The sequence below is a fragment of the Wasmannia auropunctata genome, unplaced genomic scaffold (assembly GCF_000956235.1).
Source record: "Wasmannia auropunctata unplaced genomic scaffold, wasmannia.A_1.0 LD334829.1, whole genome shotgun sequence".
NCBI classification, from domain to species: Eukaryota; Metazoa; Arthropoda; class Insecta; order Hymenoptera; family Formicidae; genus Wasmannia; species Wasmannia auropunctata.
Window position 1 is genome coordinate 52,865 of NW_012028061.1, and position 14,898 is coordinate 67,762.

The 14,898-nt window shown below is 37.6% G+C and overlaps 2 protein-coding genes across 7 annotated transcripts in view; one reads left to right on the plus strand and one right to left on the minus strand.

The window, feature by feature from the left end:
• Nucleotides 1–2,614: 2,614 nt before the first annotated feature.
• On the plus strand, nt 2,615–8,630 carry LOC105457986 (neural/ectodermal development factor IMP-L2). Of its 4 annotated transcripts, none has more exons than XM_011702989.1 (7): nt 2,615–3,814; nt 6,410–6,586; nt 6,829–6,896; nt 6,994–7,078; nt 7,159–7,348; nt 7,425–7,738; nt 7,945–8,630. In XM_011702989.1, exons 2-7 carry the CDS (start codon nt 6,410–6,412, stop codon nt 7,978–7,980), a joined length of 870 nt encoding a protein of 289 aa, XP_011701291.1. In that variant the 5' UTR covers nt 2,615–3,814; the 3' UTR covers nt 7,981–8,630. The 4 variants fall into 4 exon arrangements, with proteins under 4 accessions (XP_011701291.1, XP_011701294.1, XP_011701292.1 ...); XM_011702992.1 differs by lacking the exon at nt 2,615–3,814 and adding an exon at nt 4,517–4,540; XM_011702990.1 differs by lacking the exon at nt 2,615–3,814 and adding an exon at nt 4,578–4,757.
• An 84-nt stretch (nt 8,631–8,714) lies between these two features.
• The window catches only part of LOC105457988 (tyrosine-protein kinase Btk29A), an 11,839-nt gene continuing 5,655 nt past the window's right edge, over nt 8,715–14,898 (minus strand). Inside the window, exons 1-12 of one of the 3 annotated variants that reach the window (XM_011702995.1) lie at nt 13,318–13,424; nt 12,966–13,027; nt 12,799–12,882; nt 12,089–12,153; nt 11,694–11,759; nt 11,361–11,489; nt 11,032–11,225; nt 10,730–10,901; nt 10,384–10,552; nt 10,148–10,266; nt 9,780–10,032; nt 8,715–9,689 (exon numbers count right to left, since the gene is read on the minus strand). In XM_011702995.1, coding sequence (XP_011701297.1) covers nt 9,588–9,689; nt 9,780–10,032; nt 10,148–10,266; nt 10,384–10,552; nt 10,730–10,901; nt 11,032–11,225; nt 11,361–11,489; nt 11,694–11,759; nt 12,089–12,153; nt 12,799–12,882; nt 12,966–13,007 — 1,395 coding nt within the window. In that variant the 5' untranslated portion in view covers nt 13,008–13,027; nt 13,318–13,424 and the 3' untranslated portion in view covers nt 8,715–9,587. Of the gene's footprint in view, nt 9,690–9,779; nt 10,033–10,147; nt 10,267–10,383; nt 10,553–10,729; nt 10,902–11,031; nt 11,226–11,360; nt 11,490–11,693; nt 11,760–12,088; nt 12,154–12,798; nt 12,883–12,965; nt 13,028–13,317; nt 13,425–14,898 lie in introns of those variants that run through there. The other 2 variants (XM_011702997.1, XM_011702994.1) reach the window with 2 other exon arrangements.

Consider the following 14,898-nt stretch of genomic DNA (forward strand, 5'->3'; position numbering starts at 1 on the left):
CCTTAAGGCAAGCTCATAGGCGTGTCAGCGAAAATGAAAAATCGAAAATAGTATAACAATAGAATGGGAGAAGATTGAATCGTACAACGGTCTACAATGCACGGGTAAAACACCCGACGGGTTTCGTCACCCTCTTCAAAAAATAATGATGCAATACTTTGATCAGAACGGAAGACGTCCGTCCCAATAAAGCTGCCCACCAAGACTGACAAGAGATGGAAGTTAGCTGAGCTGAATAGTTCGATACAATTTTTTCAGAGTTAGTACTAGGTTAAGTTAATGCATTTAGTCTATGCTATTTATAGTGTATAACTGATTTATGTTCATAGTGTATATTGAGTTGCTCATGGTACATATTGATTTATTGCTTACAGTGAATAATTAATTTATGTACTTTATTATATTTACATCATTATATAAAGCATTTAATCAATGAAATTAAAGCATTCTCTGATAGAAATATTGTGAAAACTTTGCACAATAATGGCGCATCATGACAAAAATTTCGTAATAATTATGCTAAGATTTGTCATAACGCAACAGTTTTGTCAGAATAAAATTTCTAAATGATATTTGTCAAAAATTAGACAAATCTAATTTGAAATATAAGCATGTTATAATTATTGTAATACTTTATACAAACATAAAATCATTTTAATATTTGTCATAATACAGCAATATTTATTATAGCATTCTCAGACCTAATATTTGCATTTTAATTGTTAAGTTAATTAAATATTTACTGTTTGATTCTTCTTTTAAAATTTTATCATGCCAAATGAATAATATTTCATGTTATAATATTTCTACATTAGAACTTAAGAATAATTGTGCGTATATATTTGATTTGATTTATTTCCTTTATACGCGCAATTATATTTCTGAATGTTAAACATTACCAGCTAAAATATTTTTCTCAATTATTGGACTGTATTTTTTCAAATTTAACTTGGCAAATCTGTCGCTAAGATGATTCACCATATCATCATTATACAGTTCTGTCGAAATACTATTTTGAAATAAATTGCACAAATAGTTATTAATATTTTATAAAAGATCAGTAATATTACATCTGTTTTTATAAATATATCTATATATGTAATTGCAGACTACAAATTTTTTACAAGATTTCGACATATAATTTTATAGATACTTTCCTATCAGAATTCACAATTAAATCGACAGTAATTATAATTCATTTTAGCAGTAATTTTTAAATAAATAATGTGGTATATTGCAATAAAATAATTTTTTTCTACGGAAAAGGAGGAGAAGTGGGCATCGATACAACTTTCTGTCAAAGGCGCAAGGCACCCTAGGTACGCTTCTGATTGAGAGGTTGGATCCAGGTCCGACCTCCGACCGCCGACATCGTGTGTAGAAATATTTTTCGCATTATTTCGTAGCGTCTCTCTTCGTTGCTCGCTTTTTTTTCTTTTCTTTAACAGCGATGAAAAGAATCACGCGCGCGGTGATCCATATGTGAATTGACTTCAACAGATGTTAGGATGACGTTAAGATCCTGTAGGACCAGGACGGATCGTCTTGATATGCATTAAAGCTGTTACTTTTTACTTACTTCGAATATTCGAAGCTTCAAAGTTTCGAAAAATACATTCGTGCAAATTTACTTAAAAAATTAGTAATTTTTATTAATTTTACGATTAAAAATTTTCTGTTTTTAAGATTGTTTTAATGCTGAGGATGAAGATTTAATGACGCCAAAACAATTATATTAATTTATTATATTTTTATTTATTTATTTAGAAATAAATTTATTTTTATTTTTTTTAATTTTTTAAAATTTGTTTTATTGATTATCTTTCCTTATTTATGTACATATATCAAGTTTAATTATTAATTTGTTATATTTCAGATTATAATACTTTCAAATTTTTTAGGAATAATTACGTATATATATTTTGAGTGTATATATATATATATATTTATTCTTTTCATTTACAATATCTAAATTTTCTAAATAAATTTCTTTGCACGAATGTATTTTTCCAAACTTCGGAACTTCAAAGCTTCGAAAGAATTCGAAGATTTTAATGCCGAAGCTTTGAAGTTCGAATATCGAAACCTTCGAAGCAAATCACCAGCCCTAATATGCATTCCCGCGGAGAAAAAGAAACTTTTCGCCAAGTTCATGCGAAAATATATATTGTATATAGTTTATTAAGAAGGTACGGTAAGAACCGTAAATGAGAATGCTAGATCGCGCGCCGTACGTATTTTCTCTCGGTCGCGTTTCTTTCCATTATCACAAATCGACCGCCGCGCGCGCGCGCGAGCCGTACTCGCTCCTTTTACGTCATCAGGCGCTCACATCAGGGTCTCACACACGCGAACGCGGAGAGATGTTCTATTTCAAATTGCGCGTAACGATGGGCCATTTCGAGCAATCTGTCACACAATGAGCAATGTCGTACGCGGTTGCCCTGAAAGGGAACTAATTATTCGCGCGAGAGAGTATATATAGGTACAACGTATAACACACATCCGCGAGAACGGAGGCGCGTTGATATATTACTATTACATATTACTATTATATATTGCATTACTATTATATATTGTATTACTATTATATATTACTATTATATATTGCATCGCAGTTTTTATTGACTGAGCGATCGATTAAAACCGATACGATTAAAATATATATTAAACGGCCTCCAATCAACAATCTCCATTGTTGTCGAGCATAATTTTGTAACTGGCGCCTTTCGGACCACCTCTCCTCTACGGCCGGCGCGGCGCGGCCCGTAAAATCTGTGGTAACGACCTCGATACCGCTGACGAAATCCAAATTTGACGGCACAGCTGTTTTAGCGCGAACACAACGCTTTCCATGGGGCTTCGTCTTCGCGCGATTGACCGCATATTTCGGATCGCATTCGGATCAGATTCGCGGACGTTAAGATAAATTCAACGATAACGGCGAAATATTACCGCGACGGCGGTATAAAACGCACGACGAATACGCGGCCGCGCACGATCGATTTGTGATAATAAAAGAATAGCCCGAGAGAATACGGCGAAGCGAATTAATGTTCGCGTTAACATTTCTAGCCGTTAATTTTTTACTATTAAACGTGTATCTTTGCGTGAATTATGTAACTTGACGAGAATTTTCTTTCTTCGCGAGAATATCGAGGCAATCTGCTAAATTGATTAAAGTCCAGCGAAAGAAAGAAAAAAAAGGAAAGAAAAGCGAGAAGACGCGATGTGAAATAATACGGAATGTATAAAAATATTTCTACACACGGTGGCGGCGACGGCAGCGGCGATGATCGAACGGTGGTGGTCGAACCCAATAAATAATTGAAGTCATCTTCCCGATACGATCGCTCTTTCAATAAAAGTAATTATCGTGTCGTCCTTTTGAGATAAAAAATCGAATCGAGGGAGAGGGAAAAGCCTAGATGAGGGCGGAGAAAACAAATTGGGGAGATATCTATTACGCGACGTACAAACGACCCATGGTAGATAATGAATTCGATTGTTTGCCGGCGGTATTATCGCCCTACTCCCCGGTAATAACGGCCAATCGGGAAAAGGGAAGGGCGCCCGCTGTTACATTCGAAATATATAAATGGACCAATAACTGTTATACCGCCGTTCAGTCGAGTTCCTCGATTCCACCAGTTGATAAACTGCTCGGGCGCCGCTCTTCCTTTTTCCTCCCCCTTTTTTTCTTTCTTCTCGCTACCTCCGGACTCACACTCGGCGGAATTCACTGCAGCGCAGCGCACTGTCGTCCGGAAAATCGTAGCGCCAGTTACAAAATTATTTGCAGGCACCGGCAAAGGTAAGTCACGCACGTTTACGCACCACGTATTCAAGGTTCATCTCGGCTTCACCCGCGAAGCTACCCCGGTCGAATATTATTTTTGTGAAGCTTTCGCATTTTATATAGTTCCGGAGCGAGAGAAGGTGGCTTTGAGTACCTTTGACGCACCGAAATAAATTAACATTATGGAACACTTGTCTCGGCACGCGTACGATTCATCGGCGATACCTTGCGGTTTGCACACAAATTCTCTTCGAAATAAAACATATGCAATGCTTATATACAAACGCAAAATGTTTTAGCTTCCTCGAAACGGCGAGCATTTTTATAACTTCCCCGCGGACCTGGTCATATAGGAAATTCCTCAAGGAAATGAACCCTTTGAATTTGTTTCGGACCGAATTACGTGTAACTATCCCGACGCAAGATTTTTTTTCTCTTACGAATCTCCCTCGCGAGAACCCAAGTGAAGAGGATCAAAGTTAGTACGTTAGATCGCGACGGTTTTCAGGGAAACAAAATTTTAAGGCATTCGCGTCAAAGGAGCGTGCCTTCGCGCACGTGTCGTCCCGATCCGCTTCCCTCTCCAGCTTTCGAGGCGGCAAAGTTAGCAAACCAATCCGGGCTAAAACGGCTGATGCAACCACGGTAAGACAACGCATCTGTCGCTCTCGCTTGCGTACCTTTTTTCTAGCAGCTCGGGTGACACACGAGATATTAAGGCGAGCCTCCTCTCGATTCGATGTAAATTAATTCGCTACTTAATTCGCGCGTTATACGTATAGGATATTTTCTCGCTAAGCCGCGCACTTCTGAGTCAGCTCTTCCCTCTCCGCGCAAAAAGGTATCCGACAGTTCTCGAATTGTGAGCGATTACGAGGTGTCTTTTGTGAACTATAAGCCATGCATGGGGATGAGTGGGCGATAAGATTCTTTTCTCCGTTACTTTAAGATAGAACTCGTAAGTAGAACTTTTAAGGTAAAACTTAAGATAGCATTCGGACAGAATTTAAATTTAAAATAGCGTTTTACGGTTCTTAATTAACCTTCAAACTACTATATCGGTCTCACAGACCGCTATTGAAGCTTTACTTGTCAACAGTTTTCTTAATATTCACAAGAGACACTCTAAACTCATAGTACCTTCATATGCCATCTGTTCCTACGAAATGTTGTGGTAGTCTTATTGTCATTCGCTGGAAACGTGTAAAATATAAATTAATGTTTGAAAAATTGTAGTCGTCTCACAGACCGGTGTTATGGTTTGCGTTACTTTTTCGCAGTATTGAGAATGTATGTATTTCTTAATCTACGTCTTATTTACACATATTAATTCGTATTTATTGGTGTGTTGTATATATGTTTTAAGGCTAGAAAAGACTAAAAATGGCTTTTTATGCCATTATAATTTTTGTAACATGTACATTATGCCATTATAAATTAAAACGTAAAACTGCATATAAATATGCATAAAATGCGAGACATCGATTTGTTTAGTGTTCGCGAAAGATGTGCACTGTTTAATTGGTATGCCAACAATGTTTTTAAAAGTTCAGACAGTTCCTTTAAATATATAGTTGCGTAACATAAGAGAGATTATACAAGAAATATCTCTAATAACATTAATAGCATTAATAATAAATTACATTTTTGTTTTCGCTAGTCAACTATTCAATTTTTAGACAATTATTAAAAAAACAATTATTAAAATATTTTTTATTCACTTTAAATTTAAGTAAACAATTATAAATATTTGTCATTTAAATATATTTTATTTCTTTTGTATATAAGATTTTTTGTTAATTTTCACATTAAAATATATTTTTCCTTTTTCCCATCAACAAGTATTTAGAAAACATATATTTTTTATTATAATTAACTTATAAAATTAGTGGGAGCATAATAGCGGTCTGTCAGATCATCTGTCATTGTAGTTAGTGTGATTTTTTTGGATGTGGTTTAAAGGTTAAAATTTAAGACAGTGTTTTATAGTTTTGTTATTAGAGAGAGATGCTTGCCTTGATAAGTTGTTGCTCGTTAGTAATGCGTTTCTCTAAATAGCAGCGCTTTGTGTCACTATTCATTTGTTGCGATAAATCTTTAAAAACAATTCTCGCATTGAAAAAATCATTCGAAATAAATTAGAGGATTGATACGACTCAGGAAGATCTGCTTAGCGAGAGATACCATGTATACGTAAAATATGAGCGACACTACAATATGTATCGTGCGTTACGAACATTCTTCAGCTAAATATTCCTGAAATATTTATGGAATATTGTTGATATTTCATGAATATTTAACAATGTTTTGAATTTTCTTAACGCTAGATCCTTCATTATCCTTCTCCTGAGCTTCTCCTGAGATTCGCGATAATTTCTTTTTCTGTCAATTCGGTAATCTCATGGAGGTAAACATAGCATTAATTCGGCACATTATATCGTCCGGTTTGCGAAACGCAAAATCGTGCTTAAAATAAGTTCTTATCCTGCGGATCTTATCTCATGGGGAAACTCTCGGCGGCGTCTCGTACTTTCCCAAAGTGTTCCAATAATTTCTTTTCGAACACGTTCGCCAAGATTTTTTTTCTATCGCAACTAACACTCTTTCCAGATGCAGCTGTGTCTCTTGAGTCTCACGTATTTTCTAGCGCTCGTCGCCGCGATCGACGTAGCTTACGGAAATCCTTTGACGGTCTTCCTGCTGACGAATGCATCGTACACGCGTGCGAACGTCGATCAGTCCGACGCGGTGAACAAATTGAAAGGAAAGCCGGCCGGCGAAAAAAAGGTATATACCACCGTTTTCTTTAATTAATGAGCCCAAGTTTTGAATTTATTAAAGTTTTCTTTTTCGTATTTCATCAACGGAAAGAGCTGTTGTGCGGCTTCTCGATTTCGTTTTCCTAACTTTACGAATCCGCCAGATTCTCTCCCTCTCTCTCTCTCTCTCTCTCTTTTCGGCTTTTGTGTGTAATCCGATAATTCCTTCTTCTAATAATAACTAAAATATCTGAAACCTTCGTGTTCTAGAACGGTTTCACGTCAACGTGGACCGAAATTGATCAGAATCCGTCGGATTCCTTAGAAGTTGCCGTCGGGTAAATATATATACCGCTTAGAGATATAAAGTAACGAACTTTAATGCATACATAGACACAAAAGTAACGTGATCGCATTCCACTCGTATTCATTTAGGAGCCGCGTCGAACTGCATTGCGTGGCAAATGGAAATCCGCCGCCACAGGTCTATTGGATAACAGGAAATGAACCGGAAAGGCAGGTCGGTTCTCGGTGATTTATAAATAAAAAAATTATGCAACAACGCACCCTTCATGTATCTGTTCATTCTTTCTCCCGCAGATTCAGGAATTGATCGCGCGTGTTCAAGAAAGGAGCAGCACCACATCCCCGGGATGGGAAGGAGTCGGTCAAATCTCTTCCACATACGTGATCGATTGCGTTAGAGTTGAGGACCAAGGTTTAAAATACTGTGTGTCCGTATCTAAAAATGCGGTGGCCCAATCAACGGCGACGGTACTCCTCGTTAACAGTAAGCGAGACGATATATATTTTGCTGTTAGACCGAATATAAATTGTACTATTACCATTATATTGTTGTCTACCAGGCACCAAGGTTACCGAGTGCAACCGGCAGGGCCAGTCCACCATTACCTTGCACGCCCCGTGGAGATTCGCTTTTGCAGGGAACACGATAATTTTACCGTGCAGGGTCGTAGGTCAGCCGACGCCTTATCTATTCTGGTTGGACAACTTGGGCAGAATTATAAGTCCCAGCACACACACGAGATATATTGTTCTACCGAGTGGCGATCTGCAGATATCGGATCTTGAATGGTCCGATATGGGTGATTATACTTGCAAAGTGCAGTCGGGATATACGGAAAAGAGCGTCACCACATTCCTGTATCCCTTTCAATCCGTACGTACATAATTAACTTTCGCAAATTTATCCAGTATATTTATTTAGTATTAACGTGTAATATATGCGTCTTAATGCCTCCAAAAACGCGTGTCAATTAATTAGAGTTAAGAGTTTCGTCAACGTAATACTCTCGAAATATATGCATTCTAGATAATTCCTTTTTTCAATTGCAAAAAAAAAATTCTGTGTATTTTTTGTTTCAGAATTCAAAAGAAAGGCAAATGATAAATTCCATGTAAAAAGACTTAAAAAGATTCCTACATTTCTAATGCCTTTTGCCATAAGCGTGCATAAGTGACCAAAATCTGTTACACTTATCATTTATCTATAAAAATAGATAAGTAATTTAATTAGAAATATTATTATGTATTAGAGAAAAGTACTTATTTTTTTTTATTACATTTACGATACCAGTGCTACTTGTCCTCGAAGGCTCGATATTCGAGCGACAGATTCGCTTTTTACGTTGAATTGCACAAAAAAAGTTTTTCTCTTGTATCCGCATCGAAGAAAGTTTGTAAACGAGTTGAAGAGAGTTTTAATAAACGCGTCATGTACCATCTACGCTTTTTGTAAAAATGTTTACTCCCACTATATTTGTTATAGAAATATCTAAATATAGATTTTTAACAGACTAATGTTCTTTGGTTTATCGATATGAACAACGTCTATTTTAAACTGTTTAGTTTTTATTATATACGCTATTTAATTATATTTACATTTCGTACAAGATTTGTTATAATTTATAAATTTGTAATGAAATTTATACAATAAGAGCAATTAAATGCGAATTATATACATTACTTATCATGTTGTCCATTAGGTTAACTCCAAATAAGAATTATGTTCAATCAATCCGTCAGAATAAAACGTAAGTTTTCTTTTATAATTTTTATAACTTTTTTACTCTTCCCTCTTACCTCGCTTGTTTTGCTTGTTAGTTATAATGTGAAATATAAACAAACGAAAACGCTTATTTATTAAATCGATTTATTAAGCAGAAACAATATCTCTTCGATTCAAAGTTGTATGTCACTGTTTTCATCATCAAAATGATAATAATAAAAAATGATTTATTCTAAGGCGGAATCACAAGTTGAATATTGCATCTGTTGCAAAGGCCATCAATAAATACTATTGTTCTATATATAAATGTATTTATGACGATACAGAGTAAAGTCTAAAAATTATATGGGAAAAATAGTATGTGAAACACATGTAGTATCACGCATCCCAGTATCAAGTGAAATTTTCACGTAACGCACGGAACATTTGCCCAAGATGTTCGGAGATGTACACGGGACGGGAGTAATAGGAGAGGGTAGACGAAAGAGGTGAGCGTTAACGCTTACGGAATTTAGAATTACATCTCCGTATTACGGATACGGTTCTCTAATGTGTAATTAGTCGCAGTGTAGTGTAAATTACTCAATTACACACATACACACACTCTTCATACTCATTTACCTTTAGTGGCTCGTATCGCCTTGCATATTTCGATCCACGGGTGTCCGTAGGAACTGCAAACGTCACACACGTTATTAGTCGAGCTCGAGGATGGTTTTTGTTGACTAGCTTGATGCCCGGGTGTACTCGGCGACGATGAGCCTTCTCTTTTTGATTTACACGCGGTCGACGAGAAACGACGAGAGAAATCGATTGTGGAAGGCGGCGGGGAGGCTGGCGCGCGGGTCTTGCGCGACGGCAACGTTGCTGAATTGTACGGCAAGTTCGACGAGGGTAGACCGGCGGAGGGCGATCGTTCCGACGACGGCGATGACTTCGCCGTCGATCGGACCGACCGGCAGGATGGTGAGGACAGGCGCATACACCGCAGAAGGTTGAGTCAATCGTTGACCAATCCTTGGGAGACGCTAATCAGCTGCTCCTTCAGGACGCGGAAGGATGGTCGTACTTCTGGACAGTGTGCCCAGCATTTGCGCATTACCTGGAATTCGAATCCGTAAACTCGTAATTCTGTACACGAGAGACGCACGATCGAGAATAGGAGACGAAAAAAAGAAAAACGCTAATTTACCTCGTATACTTCCTTGAAACACGCCTTGGGTCGTTCTAGAATGATACCTCGCTGCACTCGCTCGACGACTTCCGTATTCTTTAGGCGACCATAAGGCATCTTTCCGCACGTAAACACCTCCCACATAAGTACTCCGTATGCCCATACATCCGATTTCGAACTAAAGCGCGTGTAGTTCAACACTTCCGGCGGCGCCCATTTAATGGGAAATTTAGTACCGCCGCTACTGGTATACTGATCATCGAGTACGTACCTGGAAATATTCGAACTCAAGTCAGTTAAATTTCAATACTCGCTTACATAATTTCTATTTCAATTAAGCTTTTTAATTTTACAAAATATAAGGATCCAAAGGTAAAGTAATCTACCTAGCTAAACCAAAATCTGCAACTTTTACTACATTTTCCGATCCCACCAGACAGTTACGTGCCGCAAGATCTCTGTGTATATAGTTATGCCTTTCTAAATATGCCATTCCTTTGCAAACCTATACAAAGAAATATAAGTATCTATAAGAGGATTAAAAAAAATCTCGATATTATTTTAGAATTTCTATTGATCGTAATCGTGTCCTAATGTCTGCAAGATGGAATTTGCATTTTACCTGTATACACATATCTAACAAGAGGCCAACGTTTGCACCTAATGAGGTTTCATGACGGCGGAGGTAGTTGAGGAGAGATCCATGTCGCATGTATTCTGTGACAATGTATATTGGTCTATCTTTACTGCAAACGCCGTATAGTTGGACTAGGTTTTGATGTTGCAGTTTTCTGCACGAATAAATAAAAACTTATGATAAATACATTTTAGTGAGAGCTATCGATATTATTTAGAGAATAAGTTATGTGTGAATAACAAAGTTTTTGATTTAATTAAAAGAATTCCAAGTGGAGTGTTGCCCAGTTGCTCATCGAAAGTCTCGATGCGGAAACTAGATTGAGACTTACGTCATCACTTTAGCTTCTTCTATAAAGTCGTCCTCGGACATGGTTCCCTCTTTCATCATCTTCACGGCGACATCGATGGAGCCGCGCCATTTTCCTCTCCGCACGACTCCAAATTGGCCGGACCCGAGTTCCTCCAGCAAATGTAATTCCGCTGGGTCGATTTCCCATTTGTCTGTGAAAAAGCCGTCCACCGTTATGTATCGTCATATAGCCGAGAGAAGCTCCTTCTTTATATCTTATGTCTCATACATTTCATATATTAAGGAATGGAGAAAGTGCACGTATATATAAATTTTACGAACCATGACTGAGGCCGGCAGTTGGTGGTACAGGACGATCGCAGGGGCTGGTCTTCAATCGACTGGCTAGACCGCCGCTGTTATGTCTATGGTAATTAACCAGATCGGGAATAGATCCGCAGCAATGCTTTTCCGACAAGTAAAATTCACCGCGGGTATTCTGTTTGATGTGGTAATGTTTCACGTGGGGATGTGGCCTGTAGCAGAAAACGGAAAATCTTAAATTATCGGAGACTGGCAACTGTACTTACGCCTGGGTGCAAAACAATTTAGAGTTGAAAGCCAGTCCGTAGAAGCGCTACTTGTAATCGTTGACAGTACTGTTAACTTACACTTTCGTGTAAAGCGAGAGCGTGTAAAGCCCCTTCGTCGAGGAGTTACGAACGACAAAACAACCCTCCTTATCTTCTTGCTTCAGCAGCGACTCAGCTCGTTGTCTTGACATATCGCCTACGTACCATCTACAACAGCAAGTGGAACCATTTTTTTTACCTTTATCATATACGAACATCTTATGATTTATGTAAGATCTCTACTAAACGCTGTTCTGGTGGAAAACAGCCGACTGATAACTCGAAAAATGGGAAGAGCAACAAAAGGTGTTATCGAATTTACGAGATACTAAATTCAACGATTTGTAGGAAAAGATTATACGTCAGACTTACTCGTATTTTTGCAGTCCCAACAGCTCTTTTTCTTTAACGTAATTGCTGGGAATGTAGCCAATCGATCTGCAATTAAATGCGCGCCGTATAATAACTTTGTGTAACCCGTTTTTCATCGTGCGTACGTATTTTACGTGCATAGGTAAACAATCCGGCTATTGCGAATAATTATAGCTGATTACACAAGAATTCCAAGATTATTGTTTGCAAACGATGCGCCGTACAACCGATTATTTTTCACGATTGCCGGTTGATAGCTACCATCGTGACACATGTGCAAGATAAAAAATTTAGATAAATCGTTGTAGCTAATTCGTTTGTCGTAAAGAAGTTTTAAAGAAGAGCTAAGTCGCGATGCAATTTTTAAAACTGTTTCGAAAGAAATTCCCCCGTACCCATTCTCGTCCTTAACTTTCCACCAGTGCTCTTGAGAATCGTCCAAAACCTCGTACTCTGCACCCTATACTCGTAAAAACAGATATAATAAATATTGTATGTTTATTTTAATATAATGATATGCTATAAACAATCATATACAGACTATTTTACACCATCCTTTTTTCTCGAAAATAGTGACCGCAAGTCGTAGAAAAATATTTTATTACCAAAGCCTATCTGAACTATCTAATGGTGGCATTTTGGTTTTCCGAAAATTATCAAAGATAGGGTTAAGCCTGAAATTTTCGAAATAAAAACATAAATCGAGTGGAGTATCGTTGTTTAAAAAATTTTTTAAAAACAATTTTTGCTTAAACTTTTTTTATACCATTTCTAATTTATGTGAAAAATAATGAAATGTCATGGATTATGAATCATTTATTTTTCCAGATATCAAAAATTATCATTCAAATTAAAACTGTTTTACGTGTGATGATTTTTAAATAGTTCAGATAGCTTTTGGTAATGATTTTGATTTTTTTCCTTTGCAACTTCCGATCACTAGTCACTTCTATCCACTTCCAAGAATAAAGGGTGATTTGAAACATCCTATATATTATAATAATTCATCCTATATATTATAATAATTCACTTTTTTCTCTTCATAATATTTATTATTTTGAAAAATGTGCTTCTAATTTTATTTATTATTTTGTTTCGTCTTTACCTTTTCGAGAGATAAATCACCGCCTTCGATGGCACGGAAAGGATACAGAGCCACCACAACTTTCGCCCGCAACATTATCTTTTCCTGCGAGACAAAATTAATTTGCATGGATTACGTAAAAATGCTAAGAATGAGGAAGTTTCCATTCCAACGGAACGTGAATTTACCTTCGCTTTAGAGGATGGTGTGCCGGGTGTACCGCCTGGCATTATCGGGGTTGAGGGCGTTCCTGTAAAATAAGAGTGAACGGGAAAAGATTTAGTATATCATTTTGGCGTGACATCACGTGATTTTAATATCATTTTGATATTTGTCTATTACACGAATCACTTGTTTTTTTTTTAAATAATTTAACAATGCTACATTTTCATTATTTATCCACAAACGTTTTACGTTCTTTACATATGTATCATCTTATTAAGATATTTTGTTGTAACAAATAGGAGTCCCCGACAACGCGCTTTAACGGCAACTAATAATTATTATTTTATCAAGCACATCCATCCGTTTAATTTTTACATAAAAGAGTGACCCGGACGGCGATGTTCCTCCTCGCGTGCAGGTAACGCACGGCGGGAGCTAAACGGGACATCTCGAGAATCCCGACTGACGAGCACCACGCTGGTCTGACAGCATACCAAACCGTGCACGCGGAGAACGATACCACGCGAGAGCAGTCTCCACCCTGTCTAGACAAAATCAATGCGACCTCAAACCTCCTGCATCCCCTCCCCGGCATCTCTTCAGCACACCGCTCCAGCGTTCGCACGTGCACGCGCTCGTCGCGTGTGCACCATAACTGCGTGCGCTGCATCCACCGCAGCGCGCATTGGTCCAGCGCTGTCGCGCTAACAGTACTCAACCTACCCCCGTGTGAAATTTCTGTGTGTGCGAAATCTCGGAAATTGCTTCGCAACTCAACCGCCGCGCCGCACCGGCACGAAGTTCACGAGCGATGTGATATTTTACGAAACGTGTGCTCTCCTAAATGACGACTCCCGTCATCCTGTTGCAGTCCTCATATCGTTATCGTTTAAATCGTAATGAATCAGCTTTTCTCTCATCGCGTGACAACTTACATTTCAAAATGCTCGTTTTCTTAATGCTCAATGCGTGTCCTTTTTTCTTCTCTTTTCTATCCTCTTTTTGGCCGAGTTTCATTACCTGGGGTAATCCCGGCAGACGTTCCGCCTGAGAATTTTTCTTTGCAAAAAATATTTGGGATATCTTCGCCATGCTCGAGCAGTTCTCTGCTTCTTGGAAAAAATTTCCCATACAAACGAAATGCATGTAGGTATATCTTTTTGACCGGAGATAGAATTAAGGGGAAAATACTCGGCGCGAGTTGATACATATAAAATTTCAATCTTTCAAATTTTATTTCGCTCTATGTTTCTATTGTTTCTATTGTTTCCCAAATATTTTTCGTATTAGATATCGCGAATAAAGAAAAATTAAATAAAAATATAAGCGAAACGCTCCGTTAAATAACAATCAAATTTCTAAAACGACAGCTAGATTTCTCCTTTAAAATATTGTTAATTTTCACACAATACCTTCGAATTTTTCGCGCAATTTTTCAGTGAATGGCAGCACAGATTCGTAGAGAAGCTTTTCGAGGAGCGCCGGGAGAATCTCAAGGAGGATATCTCGGTAATGAAAGTCTCGCCGGGACACAAGGTCCGCGATGTGAAAAGAGAGTAACAAAATCCGCCGGAGGCGTTGCGTCTCTTTTTCGATGCATCTCCGAAAATATTCTGACTTTCGCGGAAATTCAATAAATGGGAGAGTCTTAAGAAGGAGAGACGGTAAGGTAAACGTCTGAAATAGCGAGACGCAGTGATATTGAATCCGACTCTCAATATTGATTCAAATATATATAACGCGATGTATTGTTAAGTGAAAAAATATCTCGCAATATCTTAGTGATACCACATTACGTTTACATCGTTTCTTTTTTTCGTGTAGATATGTCGTCAGTGGAGGCTGTACTGCATAAGTTACAGCGGGATAATTTGAATAATTTCAAACTTCTTAAACAATAATAAATTTCTATAAGATTCCCGATATTAAAAATGACAATATAAGAAGGCAATGGGA

Coding starts and splice junctions, on each gene's coding strand:
- LOC105457986 (XM_011702989.1), top strand. CDS start 6,410: ATGCAGCTGTGTCTCTTGAGTCTCACGTATTTTCTAGCGCTCGTCGCC. Junction 7,079..7,158: donor GAAATGAACCGGAAAGGCAG/GTCGGTTCTCGG, acceptor TTTCTCCCGCAG/ATTCAGGAATTGATCGCGCG. Junction 7,739..7,944: donor TCCTGTATCCCTTTCAATCC/GTACGTACATAA, acceptor TTTTTGTTTCAG/AATTCAAAAGAAAGGCAAAT.